Source organism: Aptenodytes patagonicus, chromosome 17, assembly GCF_965638725.1.
Source record: "Aptenodytes patagonicus chromosome 17, bAptPat1.pri.cur, whole genome shotgun sequence".
NCBI classification, from domain to species: domain Eukaryota; kingdom Metazoa; phylum Chordata; class Aves; order Sphenisciformes; family Spheniscidae; genus Aptenodytes; species Aptenodytes patagonicus.
Window position 1 is genome coordinate 7,324,069 of NC_134965.1, and position 27,978 is coordinate 7,352,046.

The following is a 27,978-nucleotide window of genomic DNA, read 5'->3' on the forward strand; positions in this document are numbered from 1 at the left end:
GCCATCTCCCCAGGAGCTTTGTGTCAGCAGATGCACAGGAAACACCTTTTTCCTACCCAAGGCCGGCTCGGCCGGGGCGGGGGGGGGGGGGGCCCGGCTGGAAGCACGCTGCTCCCCCCACCACGTGGGACTTAACTCCTCCGCGCCCGGCGCTGCAGCCCCTGTAGCCCTGCTCCCCATCATAGCTGACCCCCGAAAGGGGCTCCGGGGTCTGGCACAGCACAGCCGGCCACAGCCCTTCGCGTTGGCGCATGAAAAGCGACGGCTACGCTGGAGCACTGTGACCGAAGCCTGGCAGCATCACCCAGCCCTTCCCAAGCAAGGACAGAGGGGAGGCTGCAGCGGGTACCTCGGAGGAGAAACAAGAGACATTTATTTCCAACTCCAGTTCTAGAGCTAGAAAGTACCTGACCTGAGGGGACCGACTCGCCCCTGCGAACATGAGGATTGTTCCAATCCTCCAGTTCCCAGTAGTAGCACGAAGAGGTCCCAGTACAAAACCGATTCACCCCACACCTGAAAAGTGCAGGAGTGGCACTCGCGGTGCTGATCCTGACTGCTCCCAGACACAGGAGCACCCGGACACCTGGTGCAGCGTGCTCAGCCCCTCCCAGCCACGCGGTGACCCTGGGACAGCACTCAGCCGGCTGGCCCGGGCACCCCAACTTGACCTTCACATTGCAGGGATGGGGGGGAGGTATGAGTGGAAAGGGGTGAAGCAAAATACCCCCGCAGAGCAGGATCTGGTGACGGGATCCTGGTCTGCGAGCAGAAGTGTTTGGTGGAAAGAGCCACCAGCGGACGGGAAGAGCCCTTTGGGGTGCAGCAGCGGGAAGCGGGTGCAGACCCCCACCACGCTGAGCAGCATGGGGAGGTGGGGAGCGGGGGCACAGCTGTGCAGGACCCCTGCAGTTAAACCATGGGTGCAACGAAAGGGTGGCCGATGGGCAGAAATGCCCAGAGGTGCCGAGCCGTCCCGTGCCAGGCGGGCACCCCATGGCTGAGCGTCCTGGTGGGTTTGCAGGAAGGCTGCCCACGCTGCAACTTCGCCATCACCACAGCATGGGGAAGCGGCCGGAGCTGCCGTGCCATGCTCAAAAATGCCAGAAGAGGAGCTGGGAAGCGCTGCTGCCAGGCCAGATCTGGCTCCCGTTCAGGTGGGGTCAGAGGGGCGGTGTGGCTCTGTCGGGGGAGCCGGCTGCCGGCTTGCTCTCTCCCTCCGGCTCCAGCTGCGTGTCCAGCGAGTCGATGATTTCCCAGGCTCCAGAGCAGCTGGATGCGGGGGGGTCTTTGCTGCTGCCCTGATACCACAGCCCAAAACTGCAGAGAGAGCAGATAACGGCCGTGGGGGAGAAGAGCCTTCCCAGGGAAGCGGCCAGATTCCAACCTCCCTCTGCGTTTGGTGGCAGCAGCGGGACGCAGCTTGGCTGCGAGCCCCTGGGAGTGTGGAGCACCCCTGAGGTGGCAGCCAGGCCTGCCCTTGCCTGCCTGCAAGGCAGATCCCCCCTGAACAAAGTGACCCCCCTCCGCAGCAGCATCCCCGCCAGCCCCACGCCGGGCAGCCCAGCTCCGTCCCCGTCGTACCCTGCAGGGCAGGCACCAAGCTCAGCCGGCACCAGGTCCACAGCCGAGCCCCAAACCTCCTCTCTGCCAGCAGAGTCACCCGTCCCCAGCAGCACCGGAGGATGGGAGCGAACTTACAAGCTCCTAATTTTGGATTCGGAAGGCTGAGCATCCACGCAGTCTGCACCGCGAGCTGGGAGCCAGGAGCCCTCGTCTTCATCGCTGCAGCACAAAGGAGTGGGGGAAAAAACCTGTGCTGAGTCACAGGCTCGCCACGAGCGAGTGCCAGAGCCACCCTGGGGCTCCCTCCCGAGCCGAACAGCCTCCCCGCAGAGCCACACGTGCAGAGGTGGCCGCAGAGCCAGGGGTACACGGACCGGAGCTGCTGTCCCCAAGAATCACCATCAGGCTGTGGCCTGCCACAAAGCCACAGCCAGCTGTAGCCATGCTCGTGTCCCAGACACAGCCACGTTTCATGGCAAGCCCAGCCCCGGCTCAGTGATCTCAAGCCACAGGGCTCGTCAGACACCGGCTCCAAACCCCCAGCGCATGGTCAGCAGACGGTGTGTGCCCGGTTGCCACAGAAGTAAAAGTCTTTAGGCATCTCACCCCACACAGCAAGTGCACGCTTCTCCAGGGGAACAGCCGGACAACTGGCACCACCACCCGCGGCTTGGGGCCGAGGCGGGTGACAGCCAGGCCTTGCAGGGGAGCAGGGGGGCATATGAGAGGTGACCACAGGGCAGCATTCATACAGCAGCGACTATCCTCGCCAGGCAGGGAGGCAAGCAGGCAGGACCCAACACCCCCAGCCTCCCCGCTGCCAGCAGAGACCCCGACGCAAGCAAGCAGCAGATTTCAGTAGCACAGAAGAGCTCAGCACCCTTCAGACCTTTATTAAAGCCCCTTAAAGCCAGTGAGATCCAGCTACCCCCACGCCATACAGCAGCTTTAGCGCAGGCTTCGCCCCCTGCCGCTGGCAGACACGCAGAGCCAGGGCTGGTGCCCGGCAGGGTCCTCCCCTCCCCATCGTGAGAAGTCTGTTGGAGCCAACGCTGCCCATGAACGTCTTGCAGAGCCTCCGGGGAACATCTCTACTGTCATCTTCAAAGGCTCTCCGCTGGACAGCCTCCAACTGTACAGCGCAGGGACCAGCCTGCCTCGTCCAGTGGTCCCAGTGCCACCGCCTCGCCTCCCTTTTGCCACATCCACGCAGGGACGAGTGGCATTTGGCCAGGCCACGTGTGACTGATGACAGGGACACACGAGTGGCAGCAGAGAAGAGCCCAGCCCCTGCGGCACTCCCAGGGCTAAGTCAGAGCAAGACATCCATTGCAGACAATAAACCTTTGATCTCTGGAAGGAGGCAGGGAGGAGGCAGCTCTTGGCCTGGGGGAGTTTCCCTTCCAGGGCATCGCATCACACCACCCGGAAACACCGGAGCCTGACAGCCAGCATCCACCCTGCACGGGAGGCTCCCTGTTCTCCCTCCCGGTGAGCAGGACTCACCTGCTCGCCGACTCCTCCACCGTTCCCAGCATTTTGGCTCTGATTTTTTTTCTCTGTCTTTTGATAGTCGACTTCATCGCATCCAAGAAGAAGCTGGGAACTCTCTCTTCGTTCAGCAGCTCCCTGGCAAAAAGCAGCCAGCAGGTTAACCGAGAGCCTGGCAAAGAAATCCGCCCCGACTGTGCCAGGAGCAGCCTCTGATGGGCCACGGGTGGCTGCAGGGACAGGAGGGACCCAGCTTGCTGCCCCACGCCGTTGCGGCAGGACTCACCGCTGGTAATAGGCCAGCTCCTCCTGCACCAAGAACAGGTTGGTCTTGAGCTCGTTCCGCTCTTGCAGGATCTGCTGCAGCTCTTCCTTGGAGAAGCAGCAGTGAGCAGGGCTCCTGCCCGCATCCGCGTCCTGGTGCTGCGGCTCCTCCGCGGGTGATGGCACTCCTTCCTGCAGGGACAGAAAGAGACTCAGCAGGCAAGCGGAGACCCCGAAGCCCCCACCCAAAGGCTGGGTGCCACGTGCAGGCAGAGATGGAAAAGTGTCAGGAATGAGTTTGCTAGTCTGGAGCTGCTGCAGCCCCTCCACGGACCACGATGGCTCCCCAGCTCAGGCAGCACCCTCTGCCCATCGCCACACGTGGCAAACCCTCCTCATCCTCTGAGACCCACCTGGCTTTTCCTCCCATCGCCTCACCTCGCTCGCTCCTGCCTCCACCCCTACCAATTTTTATGGACAAAGTGTTACCGGCATCGCAGACACTGCACTGTTCAATTTTCAGCAGTGGGGCTTACTCAAGCGGCCGCGTCCTGCTGGCAGCCGGCGGGTCCGGGCGTGCCGGGAGCCCCGCACAGGACCGGGAAGGTCAGGTCGGCATTAGCGATGCCCTGCAGCAGCGGGGCCATGGGCTCAGACTCACCAGGCTGGGCTTTGGCTGCTGGATCTCAGCGGCGGTCCTGGTCCTCCTGCTCATTTCCCTCTGGGTTTGCAGCATCGTGGCTTCCAGGTCCGACTTCTTCTCCAGCGCGCTCTTGAGCTGAGCCTGCACCACGGCCACCTTGTGACGCAGGTCCTCGTTCATGGCCATGAAGCGATGCAGTTGCTCCTGAAGCTGGAGGGCCCGGGGCAGCCGAGAGTGAGGCACAGCAGCAGCTCTGGGCCCCCCACCCAGGGACTTCAGCACATGCAGAGTCACGGGAAAGGCATCTGCCCCAGCAGGCTCACCAGCAGCAACAGCCCCAGGGCGAGGTGACATGAAAGCAGGTCCCCAGGCCCTTCACACACCACACCCAGGAGCTCCCACACGCTCACCGCCTCCGTGTCTCGGCTCTTGCAGACGATCTCGTGGGCCTGGGCACGAAGCTCATCCCTCTGCTTGTCCACCACCTCCTTCAGCCGCAGCATCACCTCCCGCTCCTTTCGCGCCGTGCTATCTGAGCCCGGACACGGGGGGACAGGTGTGAGTGGCCCCTGGGACCCGAGGACTCCCCTGACCCCACAACACTATGGGGTTTCTTGATGCTTCTGCAGAGCATCGTTCTACCATTGCTCCAAGGTGGGAACAGTGGAAAGAGGAGAGCTGAGAGCTTTAGGCTGTGCCTGATGCATCTTTGTGCTCACAACACCAGCCCACACCCTGTGTCTGCCCCCACCACCCTCCTGGGGGCTTGGGGGGGTTACTCTGGGCGTTTGGGGTCCTTGTGGCTTGCAGGACAAGATAACGCTCGTACTCCCCGGTAGGACAGGTCTCCAGGGCTGGGTAGCACGGAGAGCAGGTTCAGACCTGCACCCAGCCTGCCGTCCCCTGCAGGGACACCCCGTAGCATCAGGGGACCCCAAACCCATCGGGACACCCACCTTCCTGGGACTGGCTCTCCGCAAGCTGCCCCAGGAGCTGCCGGTTCTGCTCCTCCAGGCGGGCCAGGTGGCCGTGCAGGGCTCGCTCCCGGCGCTCGGCCTCCCACAGCCTCTGCTCCGGGTCCTGGGGGATGGGTACAGCTGGGTCAGAGCCGTCCCAGGGGATGGGGATGGCCGGGTCAGAGCCACGCCAGGGGAACGGGGACAGCCAGGTCAGAGCCATCCCAGGGGACAGGGACAGCCGGGTCAGAGCCAGCCTCAGAGAATGGGGACAGCCGGGTCAGAGCCACCCCGGGGGGACAGTGACAGCCGGGTCAGAGCCGTCCCAGGGGACGGGGACAGCCAGGTCAGAGCCACCCTCAGGGAATCGGGACAGCTGGGTCAGAGCCAGGTCAGAGCCGTCCCAGGGGACGGGGACGGCCGGGTCAGAGCCACCCTCGGGGAATCGGGACAGCTGGGTCAGAGCCGTCCCAGGGGATGGGGACAGCCAGGTCAGAGCCACGCCGGAGGATGGGGACAGCCAGGTCAGAACCACGCTGGGGGAACGGGGACAGCCAGGTCAGAGACGTCCCCACGGGGACCCCTGCGAGGACAAGCGTGGCTCAGTGCCACCGCGGAGGGGAGCCCCGAAGGAAGAAGGGTCGGACGAACCCCTCCCGCCCCGCTCACCTCCGCGTCCTGCCGCCCGGCCGGCGGTGCCGACGCCTCCCCCTCAGCGCCCGCCGGGGCCACCAGCGCCTCCAGCAGCTCCAGCAGCCGCACGACGGGCGGCACCAGCCCGGCCACGGCCTCGGGCCCGAAGCGGCCGGAGAGGCGGCGCAGCTCGGCGCCCAGCGCCCCCGCCATGCGGTAGACGTGCGGCGGGGCCAGGCGGCCCGGCGGCGTCCGCCACAGCGGCTCCGCTCCCCGCCACGGCTCCGCCATCCGCCGCCGCCGCCGCCGCCCGAGGCCCCGCACAGGCTCCGCCCTGCCCCGGCCCCGGCCCGCCCCCGTCCGGGGCCGCGCCCCCCCCCGAGGCGGGATCTCACCGGCAGCGCTCCCGTTCCTAAAAAATTTATTGAGCAACTGGACAGGGTGCAAGAACCCGGCACAGGGGGCAAAGGGGGCTGGCGCAGGCGTGAGCAGAGGCCGGGGGCGAGGAGCAGCGGGACACACACACAAATACACACACGCTGTTGAATATCAACAGTACTGAGAGTGGGGGCGAGGGCAGGGCTAGGCGTAGAGGTCCTCCCGGTCGGCGGAGTAGACCTCCCCCTCCTGCAGCAGGGCGAAGTTCAGGAAGTGAGAAGGGCGATGGACCTCGTGGTAAAACTCCTTGGGGTTGGCGAGCTGCAGCTCGTACTTCATGTTGGGGTCGTGGCGAACACCTGGAAGAGAGAGTCCATCACCCACCTGAAGGTCCCTCCTGCCTCCATTGATCAGGAGCTTAGTGAAGCCCTCTGTCCTCACAAGGTAATTTTTAAGCAAACCGTGCAGGAAGAGAGAATTCTAAATCCACAAACCCACCACCCTTCGGGTGCCTGCCCTTAGGGGTTTACAGAGCGAAGCCCCCGTAGCGCTTCACTGTGCCTGCCACTCTCCTCCCTTCCTGACCCCTTCTGCAGCTGCCTGCGGTTCATCATAGCAGGACCTCCTGTTACTCCCCGACCGGGCACAGCTTTTCTCTTGCATTTTCCATTATCATCTCTTCTGCCTGACAGGGATTAATTATTCCGTGGCAATAGACCAGACACTACACTCCAGACAGACAAGACGTCTGTTTCTCCGCTCTATCGGAGTTTGCTCTTTTGCCACCGAAAAATCATTGAGAACTGACATCCCAGTGCTGGTACCAAGGAAAGGTCAGACCACAATGCTGGTATCCCTGCCAGCCGCTCCAAGGAAGGTCGCGCTTCAGAACGGGTAGGGAATGGCTTCCCTGAGGAGCTATTTCCTTCTCCCAAGCCATTCACGTTGCTTCCCCTCCTCTCCCTTTCCCGGGGCAGCTCACCCATGAAGTTGTAGTTCCAGGACCCTTGCGCTGGGACCATGAAGAAGCCGAGGAAGCGATCCGACAGCAGCATCTGCACCCTCTCGTAATGGGATGGCAGGTAGCCCTTGGGGTTGTTCCCTTTGTCCGTGTTCTGCCTGCCCCACTCGTAGCCGCTCGGGGTCAGTTTGTAGGCTGTCAGCGTGCAGGAGCCTGGCGTGAAACTGAAAGAAAGGAGAGATGGGGCAAGTCAGACTGACCTGGGGCGGAGGAGGGAAACCAGAAATGAGCAAACACTCCCCTTTCTGCCAAATCTTTAGTTTGAGACCTCAACGTGGTCCCAAGCACTGCACCCACAGCCCCCCCCCAGCAGAGGGGGCACACAGAAGCCTCCCTGCCTCTCACCTGCAGGTGATGATGATAGTCTTCTCCCCATCCCAGGAGGGGTTGTCAGCCATGACCTTGGCATGGGTGGTGACATCCTGCGGCGAGAGCTGAGGGGACTCGTTTGGTTGGGTGTGAATCCACCCCAGAGGTTCCATTTCCTGACAGAAAGAGAGTGTTTTGGAGAGAAACGAAAGACATTTAAAACAAGACCGCTTCAAGCACGGCAAAAAGCACACAGGGACTAAAGGCTTCCCTGTCACCAGATCCCAGATCAGGCTGGCTTCAGGCCGAGCCCTTTAAGTCCCACATCTACAACAGACCAAGGGAAGCCGCCCCACCACCTCAGGTCCCCGTTACGGGAGACGGCGATCTTCCACCCACACCGGGAGCAGAAGCTCAACTCACCTTGAGATATTCATGCTGCGGCAGCTGCCCCGGGAGATGCACAGTCTGGTGTGTTCCCCACTGGGGCACCATTACAATGCACCGGATCTCCTTCACTTGGGGGTTATCGGGAGGGCTCACTCCATACAGGTAACCTGCAATCTAGGAACGCAGACACCCGCCTTAGAAGCCCAGAAGAGACCTCCGTGTAACTGTGTGAGAGTGGGTGGGCCCTGCCCTTAGTTCCTGAGGAGAGTATCTCTTGGCTGGCAGGTTCTCACTGGAGGAGAACATCGTAGTTTTGTTCAGTGCTGAGTTTCCCCTCGAGTCTGGGCCCCGAGGAGCCATCAGGACCTGGCTAGAACTCGTGTGCTCAGCCATACTGCCAGCATCTGTCTCGAGCGCAGAAGGCTTCATACAGACAAGCAGCAAGTTCCCAGCCCTTCGCCCCTAGTTCCTGACTGCCCAGGACTGGTGTGTGCCCCAGCAGCCTGGAGTACAACTGTAACAGACTCGTTGCACACTCACCTGAGCCCGCAGATCTGAGATGCAGATGAATTTCTTCAACACGTTCTTGGGAAGAATGTACGTATAGCCCGTTTCCTTTATATCGTCTGATGAAACATAAATGTGGTTTGTTCGCAGGTGGAGGTTGGCAGCAGAAATTGCTCTGTGAAGAGGAGACGATTATTAGAGGGTGCACAGATCCCTTCCTGAGCACTCCGACCTTTTCCTTGCACAACAGCCCTGCCTGCCTTCCTACCTGACGCGCCACTCAGTCTTGGAGGAGAAAGTCTGGGTTTCGTAGTTGCTGGTCGTAGAGGTGATGATTTCATCCCCGTGTTTGTTAACAGTGCGGGTCTGCGTGGCTGTCAGTTGCGACTGCTCCTTGGTTTGCTTCTCAATTTCTGCAATCTGCTGTCTCTGCTGAGAGGGGGCAGAGATCTCCATGCCCAGGATAATGTCTCGGATCTCTGACTGTGTCAGGGATGCAACGTTCACACTGAAAGAGAAAATCCACCCAAGTCAGGCATTTCAAAACACATTCTGGACCCTTCTCACCAAGGCACAAGCTCAGAACATCCACTCAGGGCGCTATGAAAAATGAAACCACAACTTTTTAGACAGGAGGAGGGACCAAATCACATGATGCGCAGATCAGAAAAGGTTTGCTGCAGACATTTTTATCTGCCTTACTAGAAAGCAATTAATACTAATAGCCAACTAATAAAACTAATAATTTCCCTACAAAGCTGACAGTTCATTGTCAAAGGCCCTTGAAAGTCGTCTGCTCTCCACAAGGAGCACTCTGGCCACACAGTCTTTAAAGCAGGAAGGAAAGGCTGACAGGATTACTGCAGCTGGACAGTGGCTTACTTGTTCTTCTTGCCATAGTCAGCAAGGATGAGATCCTTCAGCTGCACCTCTACCTTGATCCACTCCTCATCTGTCAGGGTTGGCCAGATGTGGTGAGGCTCCGTTATGGTTGTCTTATCTGGTTTCAAAATAACTTTGGCTCGATCGTTATTCACGTGTAGTGCCCGGAGAATCAGAATCAGACGAGAGAATGCCTTGGAGAAGAAAAAAAAGACGCAGTTAGTCAGAAAAAAGGAAACCAAACATACGAGGCCCTAGTACAGTACTCCTCTGGGCACACCGACATAGCATGGGAAGTGCCAGCAGAATCAATCTGAAGGAAAATCCAGGCAGACTCAGAGCCAAGTGCTCCCAAGCAACAAATTGTGAGGGATCTCTGAAGCCTTGGCTGCTGCCTCATTTATCAGCTGCAAAGCAAAATGCAGACTAGGCATGCTGTGCTTACCGTGTAAGAAGAGATGGTTTTCAGCCAGTCATCATAGAGATTGAAGAGAACCATCTGGGGTTCGGTAGCCTTCAGGATGAGATCACCAAACTTTTCCACTTTCAGACAGGCCTGGAAGGGCAGCTGCAACTCTGAGCCTTTGATCACAATATTGGGGAAATCCAGCAAGTGCACCTGGAGTTTAACAAGAAGAGGAACTCGCTCACAACTACTGCAGAACATTGGTCCAGATCAAGTCCTTCACAGGAACACAGGACCGTCCTGTAATCTCCCAAGGATTTTATGTGTCCTCACAGAGCAGTAGCTGCATTCTTACCTCAAGTGGGTCCAACATGCCCTTCCGCGTCACTATGATCTGCTTAGGCTGCTCCTCCACAGGAAGTGATCGAATCAAGGCAGCCACTTCTTCAGCAGTCTTCCACTTGGCCAGCTACAGAGAGACAGCAGGGTTAGAGAAATATCTCTTTGCTAACAGCAGGGTCTCCATGCCTTTGGGAATTAAGAGAGACTCAAACCAAATTCTAAAAATACGACTGGAATTTATGGCTTGTTCCAGATCAGTGACAAGGCCCAGCATTTCCTTCTTACTGATCACAGAGGGCAGTTCCCATTCCTGGAGTTCAGTTACTCCTGACTGGCTCAGAAAAAATAGCTGGCTACACCGCCTCCCTGGCTTTGCCACCTGAGAGCCTCCTCACTGCACTGGATGTACGGCCAAGCGCAACGTGATTTGCTGTAACAGTAAGCACAGCACTGTTTCTCAAGCCCTGCTTGAAGACGTAGGCTCTTTACACATCAGAGCCTCAAAAACCTTGCAACATCAGTGCCTGCACTCTTTTACTTTTATATCCCACGCTAATGCTTGCCTGAGCACAGGTTACACACTGGACATTGGAGCTCCAAACTTGTTAAGAGGCAGGAAGATGAAGACCCTCATGATGTCCTCTGCTCAAGTTAGCGTCCGAGCAGTCAGAGCCCATCGCCAGCTCACAGCCCAAAGCGCAACAGGCAGCCAGGCCCTACCTGCCCTAGACGCTTCTGTCCTGCCCACACAGACGTATGGATGATCTTCAGGAAGAGCTGTCCAGTTCTGGGATTGAAGATGAAAATGGCTCCATTGATGGGTTTTGTGGTCAAATTCCCTTCAAAAGTCTGAGAAAACAAGCGAAAGTGAAAAGTACAGGGAGATAAATGCAGCCTATCCACCCCTTTACACAACAGCCGACTCGCTGTGTACTTTGAGCAGGAACTGAATGGGAAATACAAGAGCTGCTCTGTGCACACTGCAAAAATTTGGGTCCATGTTGATTCCTAGTTTTCCATCGTGCATGCCTCCACAACCACCCTGAGCACAGGACATTCACAGTCCCGGTCCCTTTCCCCTGCAGATACACCTCTGGCCTCACCTTGTGAATGGTCACTCTGTACACATTGGTGTCATCCACAAACCAGATGATCTGGTTGGAGAAGAGTTCTCCATAGTTCTGGGAGGAAAGGTACGGTTCTGTGGGCTCAGATGAGTACAGCTGCAACCCCTTGCGGATTCGTTCTCTCAACACATACAGCGCAGGATTTGCTTTCATAATTTTGGCCATAGCCTGCTGGATCAGAGGTTTGCTCCCAGGGAACCAGTTCCCATAAGCACTGAAGAAGGAAACAAACAGAAGACCTAGTTGTTGCCATCAGCTCTGACACAGACACAACAGCCACGCACAAGTCCTTCCATGCAGCAGCCAGGCACCTTTCTGCCTACTAAATACTACTGTATGATTTCTCTTGCCATGTCCTTGGGAGCTGTTCACCTACGGCTTTTCCCTACGCCACCTCTCACTGGGAAGCCACAGCACAGACATGCTGCAGTCCCAGAAAAGCTGCATCTCCTCTAACAAGCCCACTGGAGGAGAGGCCTGCTTGCTGGGACTTTCCCCCTAGTTTTCCAGTGAAGAACAGTTGTCCCCACTTGTAGGGGGCATTGAAACAAGGCCTGTTCTTCAGCTCCAAGAACAGTCTGACAGAAATCTCCTAAGAAAACAAATGATTAGTGAGCTGGGAGAGCTGAACCATTATTATTGAAAGAGCAGACATCGGGCAACCTGAAAGGACTGCCTAGATGCCTTATCCCATTCACTGCATACCTCCAGCTTCTGCCTTCTCCCCTCATCCTCCTGCCCAGAATACAACCCAGTTTGGAGACGCACTAAGACGCAGCCACAAACTACCAATTACAGTTAAAATACAGAAGGTGCAGATCTCACCTGTGCAAGTTATAGGCCAGATCAATGGCAATGAGCACACCAGTAGGAGATGGATAGATACTCATGTTGTCTGTAGTGTAGTCCAGGAACTTGGCTCTTGCATAGCGCTCGATGTCATGGGAATCGTAATCTCCCCAGCGCAGCTGGATATCTATCCAATACTTCTGAGTGGTGGTGCTGTCCATCACATCTCTAAGGAGAAAGCAAGCCGGAACAATTTAGTCTTGCACAAAACTCTCCTGCAACTGCATGTCTTTGACAGAGAGTAACTGCCACCAAACATGACCACTGAAGCCAGCTACTATCTGCATACCATCCTGAAAAGGGACTCTACTACTTTCTTCACACAGCAGCTGAATGCAGAAGCTGTTAAAAGAAACCCTCAGCCAATGGGGTTCAGCTGCAGGTTTAAACAAAGCAGCACACCTACTCCTCTAGTGTAGTCATGAGGGTCATCTCCCCCGGGGACTGTCTGGTGAGGATTCAGTCGAACTGAACACAGCATGGGTGCAGACAGTGTCCAATTCACTCCAGATTCTGGCCCCAGGACAGCACAGCTTTGTGGGGTTTCCTGAATAACCCTTCAGAGCTCCTGAGTTCTGTCTCAGGGGAAAGGTCAACTGGAGGAGAGAACAGGAGCAAAGACAGTCTTCATGTTTTGCAGAGGGCAGTGCTAGGAGGTGCTGCAACCATCTACCCAAATGAGCCCTGCACTTTGCCAGGCATGATTGTGTCCTCCCATGTCCCCAAAGAAAACCAACCCTAGGTGCCCAAGAGATACAGGCTTTGGTTCAGATGACTCTGAGCAGGCTCAGCAGCTCTGCTCTGCAGCAAGATCAAGGAGAGAGAAAAGGGAAACGCTCACTTGGAATCTGCGAGCAATGATGGACGTGACACGTTCCACTTATAGGAAGCAAAGAGAAGAATATCTGCACATGAGGAATTCATCTTGTATGACTTCCTGGGATGGATCGTCTCTTTCTGCACTGTCTCAATCTCCAGAGCATCCAGCTCTTGATCAAACACCTGGGGAAAAGGCAGTCAAAGATGAATTGTGTTCAAGCAACCTAGCTAAAGAATCTATCCTCAACACAGAGCTAAAACAGGCACCCAGGAAAATCCCGTTTCCTCCCCTTCCCTGACAAATTGCTGAAGAAGGGGTAGCCCTGCTGCAATCCCTGGGACAATCTCTGTTGCTAGCAGGAGGCCGTTGGTACGCAAGGAGCATACATGCATCGCACAGAAACAAACTGAGTTAACATGCTGCTCACCTGGCACAAATCCATTACAATGCTCTCATGGATCTTTTGCCACAAGTGAGCTCGGAAAATCTGAATGAGAGAAATCTTCAGCGTGGGGATCTTGCCATGCATAAAGATGCCCGTCAAATCCAGCTGCACCTGAAACCCAACATATACCTGCAAAGGAAAATCAACTGTGAGAACATGCAACAGCACAACTGACGAAGTTTAGAAAACAGAACAGCTACTGTTAAGAAGGTTTAGTTCATCTGTAAGAGATGTTCTTGGAAGAATTAGTTAGATCAATTAACTGCTCTCAATTAGTGGAAGTTTCTGCAGGTACAAACTCCAGATACTTACGTTGGCTCTGTTAATGGTAGGAGACCACCACAGGGTGAATCTTCTGTTTGGAATTTGGTTCAAACCCGATCTCTGGGCATTTGTCAGCTTCTTCCACTTCATAGACTCCTCAAAGCCACTGGCCTTCTCCCTAGAAAGGGCAGACGATCAATTACGTAAGATGTCCCTCATCTCCGCTGACTGCCACGTGCCACATATAATAGAGGCAGGGAACACACACACCGGGAGCAGGGAAGATTGTTTCATGCAAAGAAATTTCCACGGATTTGCATGCTGAAGTTCAGTTACAGCCCAATCCCAGGTGCCCTCACAACTGAACTATACAGTGTCCTCAAGTGATGACTGAAAAACGGAAAAGGCTCAACAGAATCAGTACAGCTTGAGCCAAGGAATCCTCCTGGTGCACCACTAAGCTCCAGTTTGCAAGACAAGGCCACATCAAGGTTTCTCTTACCAGAAGAGACCCTCCCACGTGGGGAAGTAAGTGCCCTTGAAGAGAGTGTGCTCCAGGATTCCTTCCACTCCACCAAGTGCCTGGATCATATCCGTGCGGTAGTTGTTCAGGTTCCAGAGTTTGCCATCATGGCGCTGATGCGTCCACCAGAATGGGTTCTGTTTCAGGACCTGGAGACGACAACGCACTAGTGAGCAGCTTTGTATTCAGATCATTTGACCTGGCTGCACTAACTGTAGGTACCAAGATGATGATGATGATGATAGAATCATAGAATCATAGAATACTTTGGGTTGGAAGGGACCTCTAAAGGTCATCTAGTCCAACCCCCCTGCCATGGGCAGGGACATCTTCAACTAGATCAGGTTGCTCAGAGCCCCGTCCAGCCTGATCTTCAATGTTTCCAGGGATGGGGCATCCACCACCTCTCTGGGCAACCTGTGCCAGTGCCTCACCACCCTCAGCGTAAAAGATTTCTTCCTTATCTCTAGTCTAAATCTACCCCCCTTTAGTTTAAAGCCGTTCCCCCTTGTCCTGTTGCAACAGGCCCTGCTAAAAAGTTTGCCACCATCTTTTTTAGAAGCCCCCTTGAAGTACTGACAGGCTGCAATAAGGTCTCCCCAAAGCCTTCTCTTCTCTAGGCTGAACAACCCCAACTCTCTCAGCCTTTCTTCATAGCAGAGGTGTTCCATCCCCCTGATCATTTTCGTGGCCCTCCTCTGGACCCACTCCAACAGGTCCGTGTCTTTCTTATGCTGAGGGCTCCAGAGCTGGACACAGTGCTGCAGGTGGGGTCTCACCAGAGCAGAGTAGAGGGCAGAATCCCCTCCCTTGACCTGCTGGCCACGCTGCTTTGGATGCAGCCCAGGATACAATTGGCCTTGTGGGCTGCGAGCGCACATTGCTGGCTCATGTCCAGCTGTTCATCCCCCATTACCCCCAAGTCCTTCTCGGCAGGGCTGCTCTCCATCCCTTCATCCCCCAGACTGTATTGATACTGGGGGTTGCCCTGACCCAGGTGCAGGACCTTGCACTTGGCCTTGTTGAACCTCATGAGGTTCACACAGGCCCACTTCTCGAGCTTGTCCAGGTCCCTCTGGATGGCATCCCATCCCTCTGGCGTGTTGACCGCACCACTCAGCTTGGTGTCATCTGCAAACCTGCTGAGGGTACACTCGATCCCACTGTCTATGTCACTGATGAAGATATTAAACAGTACCGGTCCCAATACGGACCCCTGCAGGACACCACTTGTCACTGATCTCCATCTGAACATTGAGCCGTTGACCACTACCCTCTGGATGCGACCATCTAACCAATTCCTCACCCACCAGACAGTCCACCCATCAAATCCATACCTCTCCAGTTTAGAGAGATGGATGTTGTGGGGGACCGTGTCAAAGGCCTTACAGAGGTCCAGACAGACGACATCTGTAGCCCTTCCCATGTCCACTGATGTAGTCACTCCATCACAGAAGGCCACTAGGTTGGTCAGGCAGGACTTGCCCTTGGTGAAGCCATGCTGGCTGTCTTGAATCACCTCCCTGTCCTCCATATGTGCCTTAGCATAGCTTCCAGGATGATCTTCCCAGGCACAGAGGTGAGACTGACTGGATGATGTCAGCTAACAAGTAAAAAGCCTCATGCCCTCAGTCCTGGAGGACACAGCTCATCTACAACCTGAGTTCAGTCAGTACTACTATGCAATTCAGACTAGGTAGAATCTAAGATTATGTTTTTATTTTTCAGGGACTGGCATTCTACCGCACCATTTGCAGCTTTAAATAACAAATTTTTCCACTGTTATTAAAACTTCAGATTTTGGAATGTTTGTTTTGTGACCTTTTTTCCCCTCTCCAGAACCGATTTCTTAATACTCAGTTGCGCTAAGCGTGGTGTTCCACAAGACACTGCAATCTATTGAAATGCTTCAAAAGTGGCTAGCTACAGATTTTGAAGCATTTGGTTCTCAATAGCCTCTACTAGTCCCAACACATGGCTCTTAAGTTCTTTCTGCAGCAGATGGACAAGGAAGTGCACCTACAATAATACAATGTGAAAGGACATTGTCTGAACCTCACACTCAGCCAGAGAAATTCCCAGTGAATACCTGATACTGTTTGAAGTCAGTCCTGACTCTCCATCCTTTATCATAAGCTAGGGTATGCCGGTCCTTCTGGAAAAGGGTGTTAATACGAGGAATTCCCCTGTCCCATGAGTCCTCCAGATCCTCCAGCGTCAGACGCCTGAAGAAAAAAATCCCCACACTTTGTTGTCTCTCAATTTTGCAGCAATGCATTAATGAGTATTTATTTCAGGTGATGAGATCACAGAAATAATACAGACCTCAGGGCTCTGGCAGGAGAGGTTCTAAAATGCCAAGCACGCGGAGGCTCAGCGAAGCGTCTACAGCCATCACTATGAACATGCTGATGTCAAACAGCCAAAGAAAAAGCCTGCCCTTGTAAATGCGCAGAACTAACTGCAAATGGGTCTGATGTCAGCTTTTCCTGGCACCACCTGGCATACCATTTCCCTCAAACTGTGCCATGGGTGTACTATCTGCTTGCAGAGTCCATACCTCCTCCAGAGGTAAGACAGCAGCTTTGCAGGCGGCCTGTATCATGGGCCCAGCAAGGTCTCCAGAACCCTGAGACAGTGCGATACTTCACCCCACTGCCTGTCCCCACACACAGAGACACAGGGAGATCCGACTGCACATGGAAACGTACCTGTTCTGGGCTATAGCCTCTTGTCGCTTGAGGGCATACTCTGCCCATACTCTCTGAGAGTCAATGAATTCACTTTCCCAAGGCTGGATGTAACGATACAAATTTGGGATTAGCTGGTCCTCCTCATGACTCATTCCTGAGCGGAAGTGAGTGATGCCAACATCTGTCTGCTTGGACCACCTGGAGCGAAGAGGCACAAGAGTGAGGTCAGAGCGACAGGACTTCACAGGTCACGCTGCCATGACCTACTGTAAAGGCGACAGATCTCTATTACAAGGCATGGTTTAGCATTCTCACATGTTTTTATGGGAAGGAGTATCTAACAAAACACCTAACTCATGTGGGCATTACAGCAGCACAACTCACCTCAGGTCAGACTGCGGGATGAGAACGTGGCCCATGGAGAGCATGCCCAGCCCTCCCAGCTCTTTAGGGGTGTAAAACACCACCGGCGGAAAACGGCTGGGCATTTTGGAATTCAGACCAATTTTGATTCGAGTCTGGATTTTATTTTCACACTTCACCAGCAAATCAAGCAACTCCTGAGTATTTACAACAGCTTCCCGGAAATACGTCATCAAGCCAATCAGAGCTGTATTCCATTTATTGACAATCTAGAACAGAAAGCAAAGGATCAGTTCTCAGCCCGTTCTCCAAGCATCTGCAGAAAGCTCTGTCACACACCTTCCTCCCACCTTACCTTAGTGAAGGTTGTGGAGCCAGATGCCATGAGGATCTGCCTCACTCTGTTGTGAAATCTCTGCATAGACTCATCATCCACACGCAGGAAGCACTGAGCTGTGCGCTCCTTGGTGACCTACAAGAGCACAGGGCCATCAATTCCCTCCTGGGAGCCCTCTCTCCAATACAGACAGTAAGGTGAGCTCTTGCCATTAGGCATTTACAAAACACGGGGAGAGAAGAGGCTGAACAGCACCTCTACAGTTTCAGGTCCCCTGCTCATCCCCAGCCAAAGATTTTCCACCCCTCTCAGGAAGGAAAGTTCATACCCAGTTCATTTTAGCTCTACCTGCTAGCGGTCCCAGTTACAACAGCTGGCAAACTCATGCTGTTAGGCACCCCCCTGCCAGCAGGTATAAACCCTGCTTTGATGCCAGGTACGGGCCAAGCAGGCACCGCTCTCCCACCCTGTCAAACCCTCACCCTACCTCATTCTGCAAGTTCCAGACACCATCCTTGTGGGTGAATTCCTCATAGCTGGTGCGGCACTTGGGCAAGATGCGGCACTCAAAACCACACATGTTAAACAGCAAGTTGGGGTTATCCTTGCTGTAAACGGATACGAAGCTATTCTCCCACTGCACTGTGGTGACTGATCGAGGCAAGCGGTTCTTGATGTCCCAGAATACAGCACGACCACTGAAAAACAAGATGTGCACGGTGACAGGCTGTCTGTTACTGAAGCGAAACAGAAACCGGGCAAGTTCTCAGTGCTTTCCTAGCACTAGTCCCTCACACCCATCGCCCACTGTCAGAATTACAGCACAGACCCCTCACCTCTTCTTACTTATCTTCCTGAGCACCTGCCTATCAATCTCCAACAGTTATTTATTACAACTAATTTTCACACCCTCCCACCACTTGTTTTTTCCAGCTTGCAGCACTTACAGGTTCACGTCGTGTTTCATGAGGCGCATCCGAGCATCCCTGGGCCAGCACTTCTTGTTGTTGTAGCCTACAATGTTCTCATTGTTGGGATCTGGATGCTCCGTCAGGTACCGCTGAATCAAGTCTCTTGCCTCATCTGCTGTAAACCTGAAAACGCACAGATGATCTGGAGTTACATGACCGACTTCTCAGAACACCAGTCTGCCCAGACAGGTAAGGACTTGCTTACGGATAGCTGTTCGCCATAGCATGTCTGAAGGTAACTATCCAACTTCTGTATCCTCCCGCTGAAGGGGGCTTCAGTTTCATTAGCATAGAGCAACCCATGACTGTTTGGGTTATCTTTCCATGAACAGACATAAAATTTTACGCCCGCTTGCTGGGAAGCCAGAAAAGGCTTATTTTACCAGTGGAAAATCTGTAACAATTGAACTTTTGACATTGTTGCTTTTCTACTGGTCCAGTGAAGCTGTAGAAAAGTGAGCTGAGAAAGCAAGAGGAGGCATGCGGACACCCAGTTGTTCTGGGAAGTCTGTCAATTCAAATATTCCTGATCTTTCTTAGCAAAGGGAACAAAAGCCTGGAGTAGGAGCATACTAATTCCCACTTTCACAGCATCTGCTGCAAGATGCCAGAACAAAAGTTCAGCTGAGGAAAGCAGGGCCCGAGAGCTCTCACCTGAAGAAGATGTGAATACGGTCGATGTATCTGCAGAAGAGGCGTATGGGATGGGCCACCTCAGTGGCAATGTCTTGGAAGCTGAGGAAGTCATTTGGCATCTGGGGAGGCCCAGCCATTTCACTGGCACGGTGCAGACCCAGCACCAGCAGGTCCATCACAAGCCCATAATACTGGACAATAAAGGAAGCAAACTGCAGCCCACGAATAATCCCATAGGAGTTCGTGTGATTCATGTCCTGAGGAAATGAAGAGGAATTGTGAGAACCTGACTGTCACAATACACCAGAAACCTTTTACCTGAGCAGTTGCTCTTTAGCAGGACCCAGAAGGTTTCCCTACTCCCTCATCACTTCTTTCTTTGGCAAGTCTTGTGTCCCCTCCTTCCCCATGGGTTCAAAACCTCTCCATCTTACAGTCCACCCCCCCTTCCTGACAGCAGCCATCACCTTGTAGTTGATCACCACGTTGTTCTTGGCTGTCATGTAGTCAGCAATGTTGTGATCAACAATAAGACGCAGCAGCCTGTTGAGCAATGTCAGGTCAATCTTCTCATACATCTTCTCAAATCGAGATTCTAGCATCACATTGCATTCACCTTCACTTGTTTCCCAAACATCTTGCAGATTATTAATGCCTGAGGAGACAAACAAGCTTGTCATGTTACCTGAACACAATGCATTTCTCAGAGTGCCGAAGCACCCTTCTGGGCACAGGAAATCAGCGTATTTCCTGTAACGTCTGATTTTTCAGCCTCTGGTCCTTCCAGTCGATCCAGAAATTGGAACAGAAATATGTAACCAACACAAATGCTATGAAAGTTCTCCTCCTCAGGTATATGCATCTATACATTAACCTACGAAGTATAGCCTCTTATTGTAACAACTATTGACTGCAAGTTGCAAATACGAAAACTCAGCTCCCAAGGGGACTTGTAGGAAGCAAGCTCCTGATAAGAAAACTCATTTTTGCATGAAATACAAGATGCCACTAACCTTGGCACCACTTGTACACCAACAGTGGAGGAGGTTCAGTGTCAGCAGGTTTGATCCATGGAGGGAAAAGTCGTCGCTTATCAGCCTCGTACCACAAGTACTGATCCAGGTAAGCATCTGTGATTTTCTCCAAGGGCTCAACATCATAAACAGGAACTAAGTGGCTGTAGAGATCCATGAACTCAATACCCACCTAAAAAAGAGGAGGCAAAACTGAGGCTTATAGTTGACAGAGACCACAAACTCTTAGCACCATGTAGCTCCTGAATGCAGCGTAACTTTTAGTATGTCTGGCTTTCACCAGACACCTACCTCCTTGAAGGCTCTCTGAGTCAAAAGGTGTCGTTTGATTCTGGACAGAGCTTCGTGAGGATTATCATAAGCCTGTTCAATCAAGCCCAACTCCTCTCTCTGCGACTGATTCAGGCGAGATTTCACGCTGAAAGTGAGAAAGAACAGCTCGTGCACCTAAGCATGAACAAACTAATGGCCACTGCATTAAACTGATGAAAGATACTGTTCAACCAAGCGGATCAAGACAAGATCTGTAACTCTTCACAATCCACATCCCCAAGCTTAGAAGCACGGCACTATTTTTGACCCAAGTGGCAGAGTCCATGAAGAACCCCCAGTCAACCTTGGCAGTACTCCAACCTACAGCTTCTACCAGTCCCCACCAGGGTAAGTTTTACGGCATACTCAATTCCAGGGAAAATGGGTAACAAAATAGCTTCAGAAGCCTTTCCCAGTACAGATGTGTGCCCCTGCAGAACACAATCACTTCCCACTGCTTACCTGTAAGCTTCCTTCAGCCTCTCCAGGGCTAATATGAGCAACTTGGTGTCATGCTTGTAGGACAGCGGGGGGAAAGGAATGGGTGAGAACCTCCTGCTTTCCAGCCAGTGCACTGTGGTTGTGTACACAGCAACAGCCTCTTCCGCTGTGATGTAAGGCCCATCCTGCAAAACCACACCACCAGCATTAGTCAGCGAAAGCTTCCCTATGAAATAGCACCAATTTGGGCAACCTCAGGCAGGACAGAAGTACCTTCAAGTAATTATGCTGCCGTTCCTGCTCAGCCTTTAAGTAGAGTCTGGTCAGCCGGCCCAGATTCTTCTTACAGACAGTTTTGTCTACAGTTGCACCCCGACGGATCCGCTCCCTGTTGTAGTGAGCTGTATTTGTCCACCAGTCAGCTTTTGCCTTCACGTACCTCAGGATCATGTTCTCAATAGGAGTTGGCAGCCCTGGCACCTGGGGAGGGACAGTAACTTGAGGGAAGCAGGAGTGGGAACCTTCACAAGAGCAGTTCCACCTGGGAGATGTTAAAATTGAACCAAAAGGCCAAGCAAGAGACTTACCTTCCAGGGGATATTGGCCTTCCAGCACCGCCAAGCCTCGCTCAGATGCTGCAGGATGGTTCTGGCTTTGTTCTGTTTGATTCCTTCTGGCATCATGTCCAGAATGTCATGCATAACGGCTGCCCTCAGCTCCAGGTCAAAGTGAGACTCCACACGCTGCTTCGTGACAGTCTTTGCTACACCCTTTGAGTGACGGCCTGGAAAAAGCAAAGTACTTCAGCAGCTCTGACATTATTGGGCAGTGCTCCTCTTCTTCCTAATACAGGAGCGCACAGGGGTGCAGGACGTCTGAAGAAATTACACTGCCGCAACATCACTGATGCCTTTGGAGCAGATGATTAGGAGGCTATGGACCCCACAGTGCTATGGAGCAGGGAATCCCACTTCCATCTGGCATCTGTTCTGGGGGCACTGGTCTCCTAAGAGCTCTAAGCCGGTCAACAGCTCTTGGGATTGACATGGAGCATGGATACAGACCACCACTTGGAACAGAAAACCGAGTTCGAGCTGGCAAGTAAACAGTATTAATCTTTACCACACGCTCCTCCCACGTCCAAGATTTATACAGTGTGCTGACCTTCAAACTGCCTGGCCAGCAGATTCCCCAGCCAGCGTTCCAGCAGCGGCGTGATGCCCCTCATGAAGAACAGCCATACTCTCCAGCCTGGAGCCCAGAAGCCACAGCCAGGACCTTTGCCCACAGGCCCCTGGAAGAACAGAGACATGGTAACAGCAGGTCACTTACTGACATTCCAGAATCCCTCCCTTGTTGCTCAGTTTATGTGGGGTCACCATCACGTGGAAAGGTGGAACTTACTGTGTTAAACCTGTAGTAGATGAGATGTTTCAGGTCCTTGCACATACGAATCTGCCTCATCAGTTTGTACTTGTATCGGTACATTCCTGTCAGCTGACCCACATGGGCAAAGATGTACTGCAAGCCATCTGCCAACTGAAACACAGGGAGCACAGTCAGAGACAACAATAAACACTACATATATTGCTTCCAGAAGCCAGGTTTATTTTACAGACAGGAGCAGAGCATATTAGGCCATACAAAGCTCCTAAGAATTGATCATTGTATGAGTCAGTGTTATGAACTAGGGTAAAAGCAGCATTTCACGCAATGCTGCGTGCTTTCATTGCTCCCCTTCTTCTCCGTAACACTGCAACGTTCAGTCATATTGTGCATCCTACATAAGCCCACCCAGATATTCCACTCCTCCTCTCACTTCCCCTCCTCACCTTTAAAAAAAAAATTAAAAAAAAAATAAAATTCAGCCTACCTGAAACGCATCCACATTTCCAAGTCTGTATTGGACATGGCTGTCCACCACCAACTTAGTCAGCCGTAGAACCTCTCGGCACAGATGGAAAGCATTACCAAAACGAGATTTTTTCCTTTCCTGGAAGAGACAAAAATCCAGGATTTACATAACGATGTTATAGAAGAGTGAAACAGCTCCAATTTGGTCAGTCTGTACAACAACTGCACAGCTGAGGCACTGTGGCCCGTCTTACCACACTAGCTACTTATCAAACTTCAAGAAAACTTTACTCTTGAGTAAAAGAGCACATGGACTGATACCTTAGTGGTGAGGGTCTTCACAGGCTTCAGGTTGAAGTTGTAATCCAAGTGAAGGTAGTTCAGGTTCTTTCTGTGGATCAGCAAGTTCAGCATATTGTAGCCCTGGCGACACACCTGCAGGCCTACTTCCACCCAGTCCAGCTTCGTCGACTGGAAAAACTTCGTAGCCTTGAAGGAGCGGAACAGGTACCTGGAGAGAGCAGAGACTATAATCAGCTGAATCCTCATCACAGATCAGCAGTTCCCCACTGAACAGACCCCCACTTACCTCTTCTTCTGGGCCTTGGGAGGTCTGTGCTTGAGCGCATTCAGAACATAGTATTTCAGTAGCTTCTGATAGGAGACTCGCACTTTCACTGGCTGGCCTGCTGGGCAGTGCTCACGATACCTAGGGATAAACCATATTTCAATTTTTCAAATAACTCACATTCCTCAGAAAACAATGAGCCTCCAGAAAGCCTCCTAAAATCTCCAGAAACCAGTCACCACAGGATCTATTTTATTTTCATTGTAACAAGATAATAGTGTCACAATCATGAGAACACCCCTTCTCCCAGGGAAGAACTCACCAGTTCTTGACCAGTGGGATATCAAGAGCTCTCCGAGTCCTCCCAGACCTCAAGTTGAAGGGCCGTGGGGCCCACAGCAGGGCAATGCCATTGGCTGTGTTATCTGTGTAGAGCGGGGTATCCTTCAGGAAAGGTTCCACAAACTCTGGCAACTCAAACTCTTCATCATCATCAGGCAACGGTTCCTGACTCTGAAATGCAGAAACACCACACAAGATCTGTTTCCTAGTTGCTTCAAGCTCAGTTTTCCTAGTTAACCAAGTAAAAACCATTTCTTTGCTCTCATAGAAGCAGCGTGACAGTGTTGAGTATCAGAGAAGCACAAAGCACTCTACAAGGCAAACTCTGGCTACTAGACCCTGAGCTAGGCGTTACGGAGGTAACTCAAGGGAGACGTCAGCTCCATGAACACACCAAGGACAACCAAAAAGATAAGTAACCTATCAGAAGACTCTGAAATAACACTGTTAATTACACATTGGGCTTTATCCTACAGAGACCAAAGGAGACAGCTTTGTGCAACTCCAGAAATAGAAAAAGACTACAAATTACAACTGTGGGTTTTTTTGCGAAAGGGCTATTGCTTTCTCCTGAAATATCTATGTGTGTGTGCCACTATCAGAAGCAAGGTGCTAAAGCCCCATCACCTCCACACGCAGGGTTTATCACAGGCTCTCTTGGACAGTGCCTCACCTTGACGGAATGTCTGTGTGAAATGGGGTTGATCAGTGGGTCGAAGTAAAAAGCTGGGAGATCAGGATCTTCTGTTTTAATGAAAACGACGTTTGGAGTATGATACCTACAACACAAAATATGCATTAGAGCATCCCGACAGCTTTCCCCTCCCCTCCCTGCTCTTGAGGCTGCTGCACTTACCAGGTCAGGTGGACATGGTGCGGCAGGTTATTGTACAGGTACGGGAAAGCAATTTTGTACTCGGTCCTGATCGGCTGCCTGATGATAATTTTGTTGATGTCATTAAATTCATTCCAGTCTTCATCCCTCAAATGAGACAAAAAGAAATTGTTAGATGAGCGTTCAGGGGGACAGAAAGGCAAACGTTTTTGACTGAAGACATGGTATCAGCACTTTTCCTTTAGCCTTCTGTTCACACTAACAACCATTCAGTGTCCAAAGCAGCAAGCACATCACAGACTTAAAGCTAAAGAGAGCGAACACCCAGGAATAGCTCACCCAAGGCAAGACACCTGGTAACAGATGAACCCTCCCAGCCCTTTTCCCAGATAACCACTTATCTTTCCTCCTAAACCCAACACTTACTGAAGATTGATGTCTCTAACAAGAGGCTCGAACTTGGGACCTCCAGGAATAGCCATGTTCAGTGCCTTGGAGGTAAAGAACGCTTTCAGGTCAAACAAATAGAAATAGTTGTCATCCACAAGGTCAGTGAGCAGCTGATTGGCCAGCCGGTACAGCGTGGACATCATTGGGAGAGTGAACTGCCAACGCTGGTATGTTGAACCATTTACATACCTGCAAAAGAACAAAGCACAGACACTCACTACACAGCCAGAAGACAACTGGGCCTTTACCGAAGGACCAGAAATAACCAAACACCTTCCACCGCCCATCATTTGCAGAAAATATCAAGGACACCTAGCACATGGGCCCCTCTAGACAGAAAGAAAGGTTGCAGGACTGCTAAAGACCACTATGGACTACATCTGCCCAGAAAACACTGACTGCTCCAGTTCCACTCCTCCTCCATATCCAAACTGACACACAACGTCTGTGCACTCTTAGCAAATATCAATTCAAATTCCAACTAGACAATCCAGGTTGTTATCCTTATGGCATACTAAGAAACATCGGAGTTTTAGCAGTGAACTGGGCAGCAGCCCTCCTGGACAGAGAGGCCTTGTTTGCCCTCGCTGGATGCTGAAGACAAGAGGTAAAGCTTTATGACAACCAGGTTCTCCCTCCCATTCTTGAGGGAGGGTTTTTCCCTCCTCACCAACATCACACGTAGCCCAGTATAACACAACCAGAGGTTATATACTGCTATGGATAGGTAGTTTAGGCAGTGCGTTTTTTTCCCCTCTCCCAGTGAATCGTGCTAGCAGAGAGGCACGTACTTCCTGTTGTCTTTCAGCGGCTGGTGGTCATAGAACCAGTCCAGCACAGGGGCATCCTCCTCTGGATCCAGCTCAAGCTGAATCGCTTCCAGGGGCTCCACATCCAGGATGTTATCAGCATAATCCAGAGGGGGTTCTTCATCGTCAAACGGGGGGAATCTCATCCTCTTGAAGTGACGCCTATCCCTCTTCTCTCGCCTCATCATAATCCACATCGACCTGGCAGAAACCCAGAGACCGTTAAACATCGCTTTTACTGTGGATGCACGAGTGTTTGCTCAGGAGTTCCCACCAGGGCGAAGGAAGAAGGCACTTACCCCCACTGAGCAATGTACACCGGCTCTATGACCCAGGGAATCTCATTCACAAAAGAGATGGCGCCTGTGATATGGTACAACACCGGAACATCTCTGATTTGCTCCCAGGGCATGGGCATGTTCTCCAAGAGCTTCAGAACAGCATGAGGCATGTACTTCAGAGCACTACCATGAGAAATCAAGGTAAATCAGGGTTAGAAGGGATGTCAAGAGAATAGCCATCCATCTGCCGCAAACCCAATTACCTCTACACCTTTCACTCCTGAAAACTGCTCATCTAACCTGTTCATAAAGGCCTCCAGTGACAAATCCACAAACTTCCTAGTCTATCCTTGTGCTTCGTGCATCGCACTACCTAAATGCTTTCTACTGGTTTGGCTTCCAAAAGATTGTTACACATTAAGAATGTTACAAACGAAAACAAAACATTTCAAATGAGTTTCTGGAATTTTTATGGGTAACGATAAGGTAGTGCAATGGGTCATGATGTGCATGAGATAGCTCTCTGAACCTAAACAGCAAAGAAGCACTCATGATGCTTTTTAATCTTGCAAAAAACGTATGCTGGCTACTTCATACTCTCCCCCATCTTCTTCTAAGACAATGTGTTATCCAGGGTAATGTTTTTCTCATAAATTTAAAGCAACAACTTCCTTTGCTTATCCTCTTCTGCACTGCTACTCTAGTGCAACTGATTATCCCATCCTCATCGAGCTACCGTGCTGCCTTCTACGCACAACTGACAGGGAAAGCCCTTTGGAGAAGGGGCTCTCCCTTCAACGATCAACGAGGAGCTTTGACACGGCAGCAGAGGAGGACTCAGCTCGGCTCCCCCTGCGTCACACAGCGGGGGGCTCCCTTACCCCAGGTAGACGCGCTTGTCGTGACGGAACTTCCTGTTGGTCATGTCGCCGTGGTCGCGGATGATCTTCCGGACGTGCTCGGGGGGCATGTCCTCCTTCTGCGCGTCCACGAAGCCGAATTTCCTCTTCTCCGCATAGCGCTTGGCCTGCAGCTGCTGCCACTTGCGGGCTGCAGGGACAGAGAGGCGGCACCGTCAGGCCCGGACCCGCTCGGGAGGATGGGGGTGCAGGGACCGGCCCTACCCACCTTTCTCCTGCAGCTTCTCCTCAGACATGTAGTCGGGCAGCGGCGCCAGCGGACTGGGCACCGGGGCGCAGCCGCCGCGGTACGGGAAGACGGCGGCCATGGCGACGCACCTGCGGGGGTGGAGAGGGGCTCAGGGCGAGGACGGGACCACCGACGGGGCCACCCCCGACCTCCCCAGCGGCGCCCCCCGCCCCCCACCCGCCCCCGGGCCCCCATCGCCCCCCGCCCGCCCTCACCGGCTGCCGCGACGCCCCGCGCTTCCCCACCACAATGGCGGCCCAGCGCCGTCGCCACCGCGCCTCGGAGACCCGGATGTGGGCGGGGCGCGTAGTCAGGACGGCTGGCCAATCAGCTTTCGGGCAGCCTTGGAAACAGCAGGCGCAGCCCATCAGAACGCGGAGGAGGTGCAGGAGGCGGGACCAAGGGCTGAGTGGGAAAGGAAGTTGTGCCTGGAGTACACTTCCGGTGGGATGCCCGGCCTTCTCCGGTCCCGCCCTTCACTGCTTTCGATTGGCGGAGAGAGGCAACCGTGACAGCTCGGCGCCGGCTCTGATTGGACAACGTGTGGCGCAGATCAGCCCACGCTACCCGTAGGGGGCGCTGTAGGGCAGGCGGCGCCCCGGGCCGAGGGGGTCCTGCGTGGGGCCGCCCCCCCGCCCCGTGGGGCCTTGGGGGGGGGGCACTCAGCGGGACGGCGTGAGGGGATCCCCCGTGGGGCGTGGGCCTCTAGTGCCCCCTCAGTGGGGGCAGTGCCCACCTCGGCCACGCCCGGCGTCATCCGCACCCCCCCCCCCCCCCGGGACTGTGCTCCCCCTCGGCCCCGGGCCTGGGCCCACCCCACAGCCCCAGGCAGGGCGGGAGGACGCTGCACCCCAGAGCCTCCGGGGAGCGACGCTTCTCCCCCCCAGCACTGCCCCCACGGCCCTACTATGTCCCTTAATGCCTCAGCAAGTAGCCAGGCGCCCAGTGCCCCCTTCCCGGCCCCCCCCCCCCCGGCAGCACACATGTCCCCCCGGCCCTCTGTGCTCGCCCAGTGCCCTGCGAAAACGCGAGGTCCAGCTCGCTGCAGGCAGACAAGCGGGCTTCAACGCGTCGCCATGGGCCACCC

At 53.5% G+C, this 27,978-nt stretch overlaps 2 protein-coding genes across 2 annotated transcripts; both read right to left on the reverse strand.

The window, feature by feature from the left end:
* Window positions 1-350: 350 nt before the first annotated feature.
* On the reverse strand, window positions 351-5,844 carry RILP (Rab interacting lysosomal protein). Its single transcript, XM_076354697.1, has 8 exons — window positions 5,590-5,844; window positions 4,921-5,044; window positions 4,375-4,496; window positions 3,983-4,174; window positions 3,344-3,513; window positions 3,073-3,195; window positions 1,702-1,785; window positions 351-1,320 (listed from the first exon to the last, which is right to left on the reverse strand). The coding sequence occupies exons 1-8, from the start codon at window positions 5,842-5,844 to the stop codon at window positions 1,164-1,166; spliced, it is 1,227 nt and encodes a 408-aa protein (XP_076210812.1). The 3' UTR covers window positions 351-1,163.
* Window positions 5,845-5,957: 113 nt separating this feature from the next.
* Window positions 5,958-27,152, reverse strand: PRPF8 (pre-mRNA processing factor 8). Its single transcript, XM_076354956.1, has 43 exons — window positions 27,107-27,152; window positions 26,871-26,980; window positions 26,624-26,792; window positions 25,761-25,925; window positions 25,444-25,662; window positions 24,629-24,841; window positions 24,224-24,349; window positions 24,041-24,146; window positions 23,348-23,538; window positions 23,047-23,166; window positions 22,779-22,968; window positions 22,477-22,596; window positions 22,008-22,142; window positions 21,768-21,897; window positions 21,191-21,387; window positions 20,877-21,083; window positions 20,625-20,788; window positions 20,142-20,268; window positions 19,830-20,022; window positions 19,284-19,471; window positions 18,835-19,073; window positions 18,157-18,303; window positions 17,697-17,907; window positions 17,228-17,344; window positions 16,894-17,141; window positions 16,528-16,707; window positions 15,906-16,041; window positions 13,796-13,965; window positions 13,342-13,471; window positions 13,012-13,158; window positions 12,606-12,766; window positions 11,741-11,932; window positions 10,892-11,129; window positions 10,509-10,637; window positions 9,802-9,915; window positions 9,486-9,659; window positions 9,041-9,234; window positions 8,427-8,666; window positions 8,192-8,333; window positions 7,685-7,825; window positions 7,298-7,437; window positions 6,914-7,116; window positions 5,958-6,290 (listed from the first exon to the last, which is right to left on the reverse strand). Exons 2-43 carry the CDS (start codon window positions 26,968-26,970, stop codon window positions 6,136-6,138), a joined length of 7,008 nt encoding a protein of 2,335 aa, XP_076211071.1. The 5' UTR covers window positions 26,971-26,980; window positions 27,107-27,152; the 3' UTR covers window positions 5,958-6,135.
* Window positions 27,153-27,978: the final 826 nt, after the last annotated feature.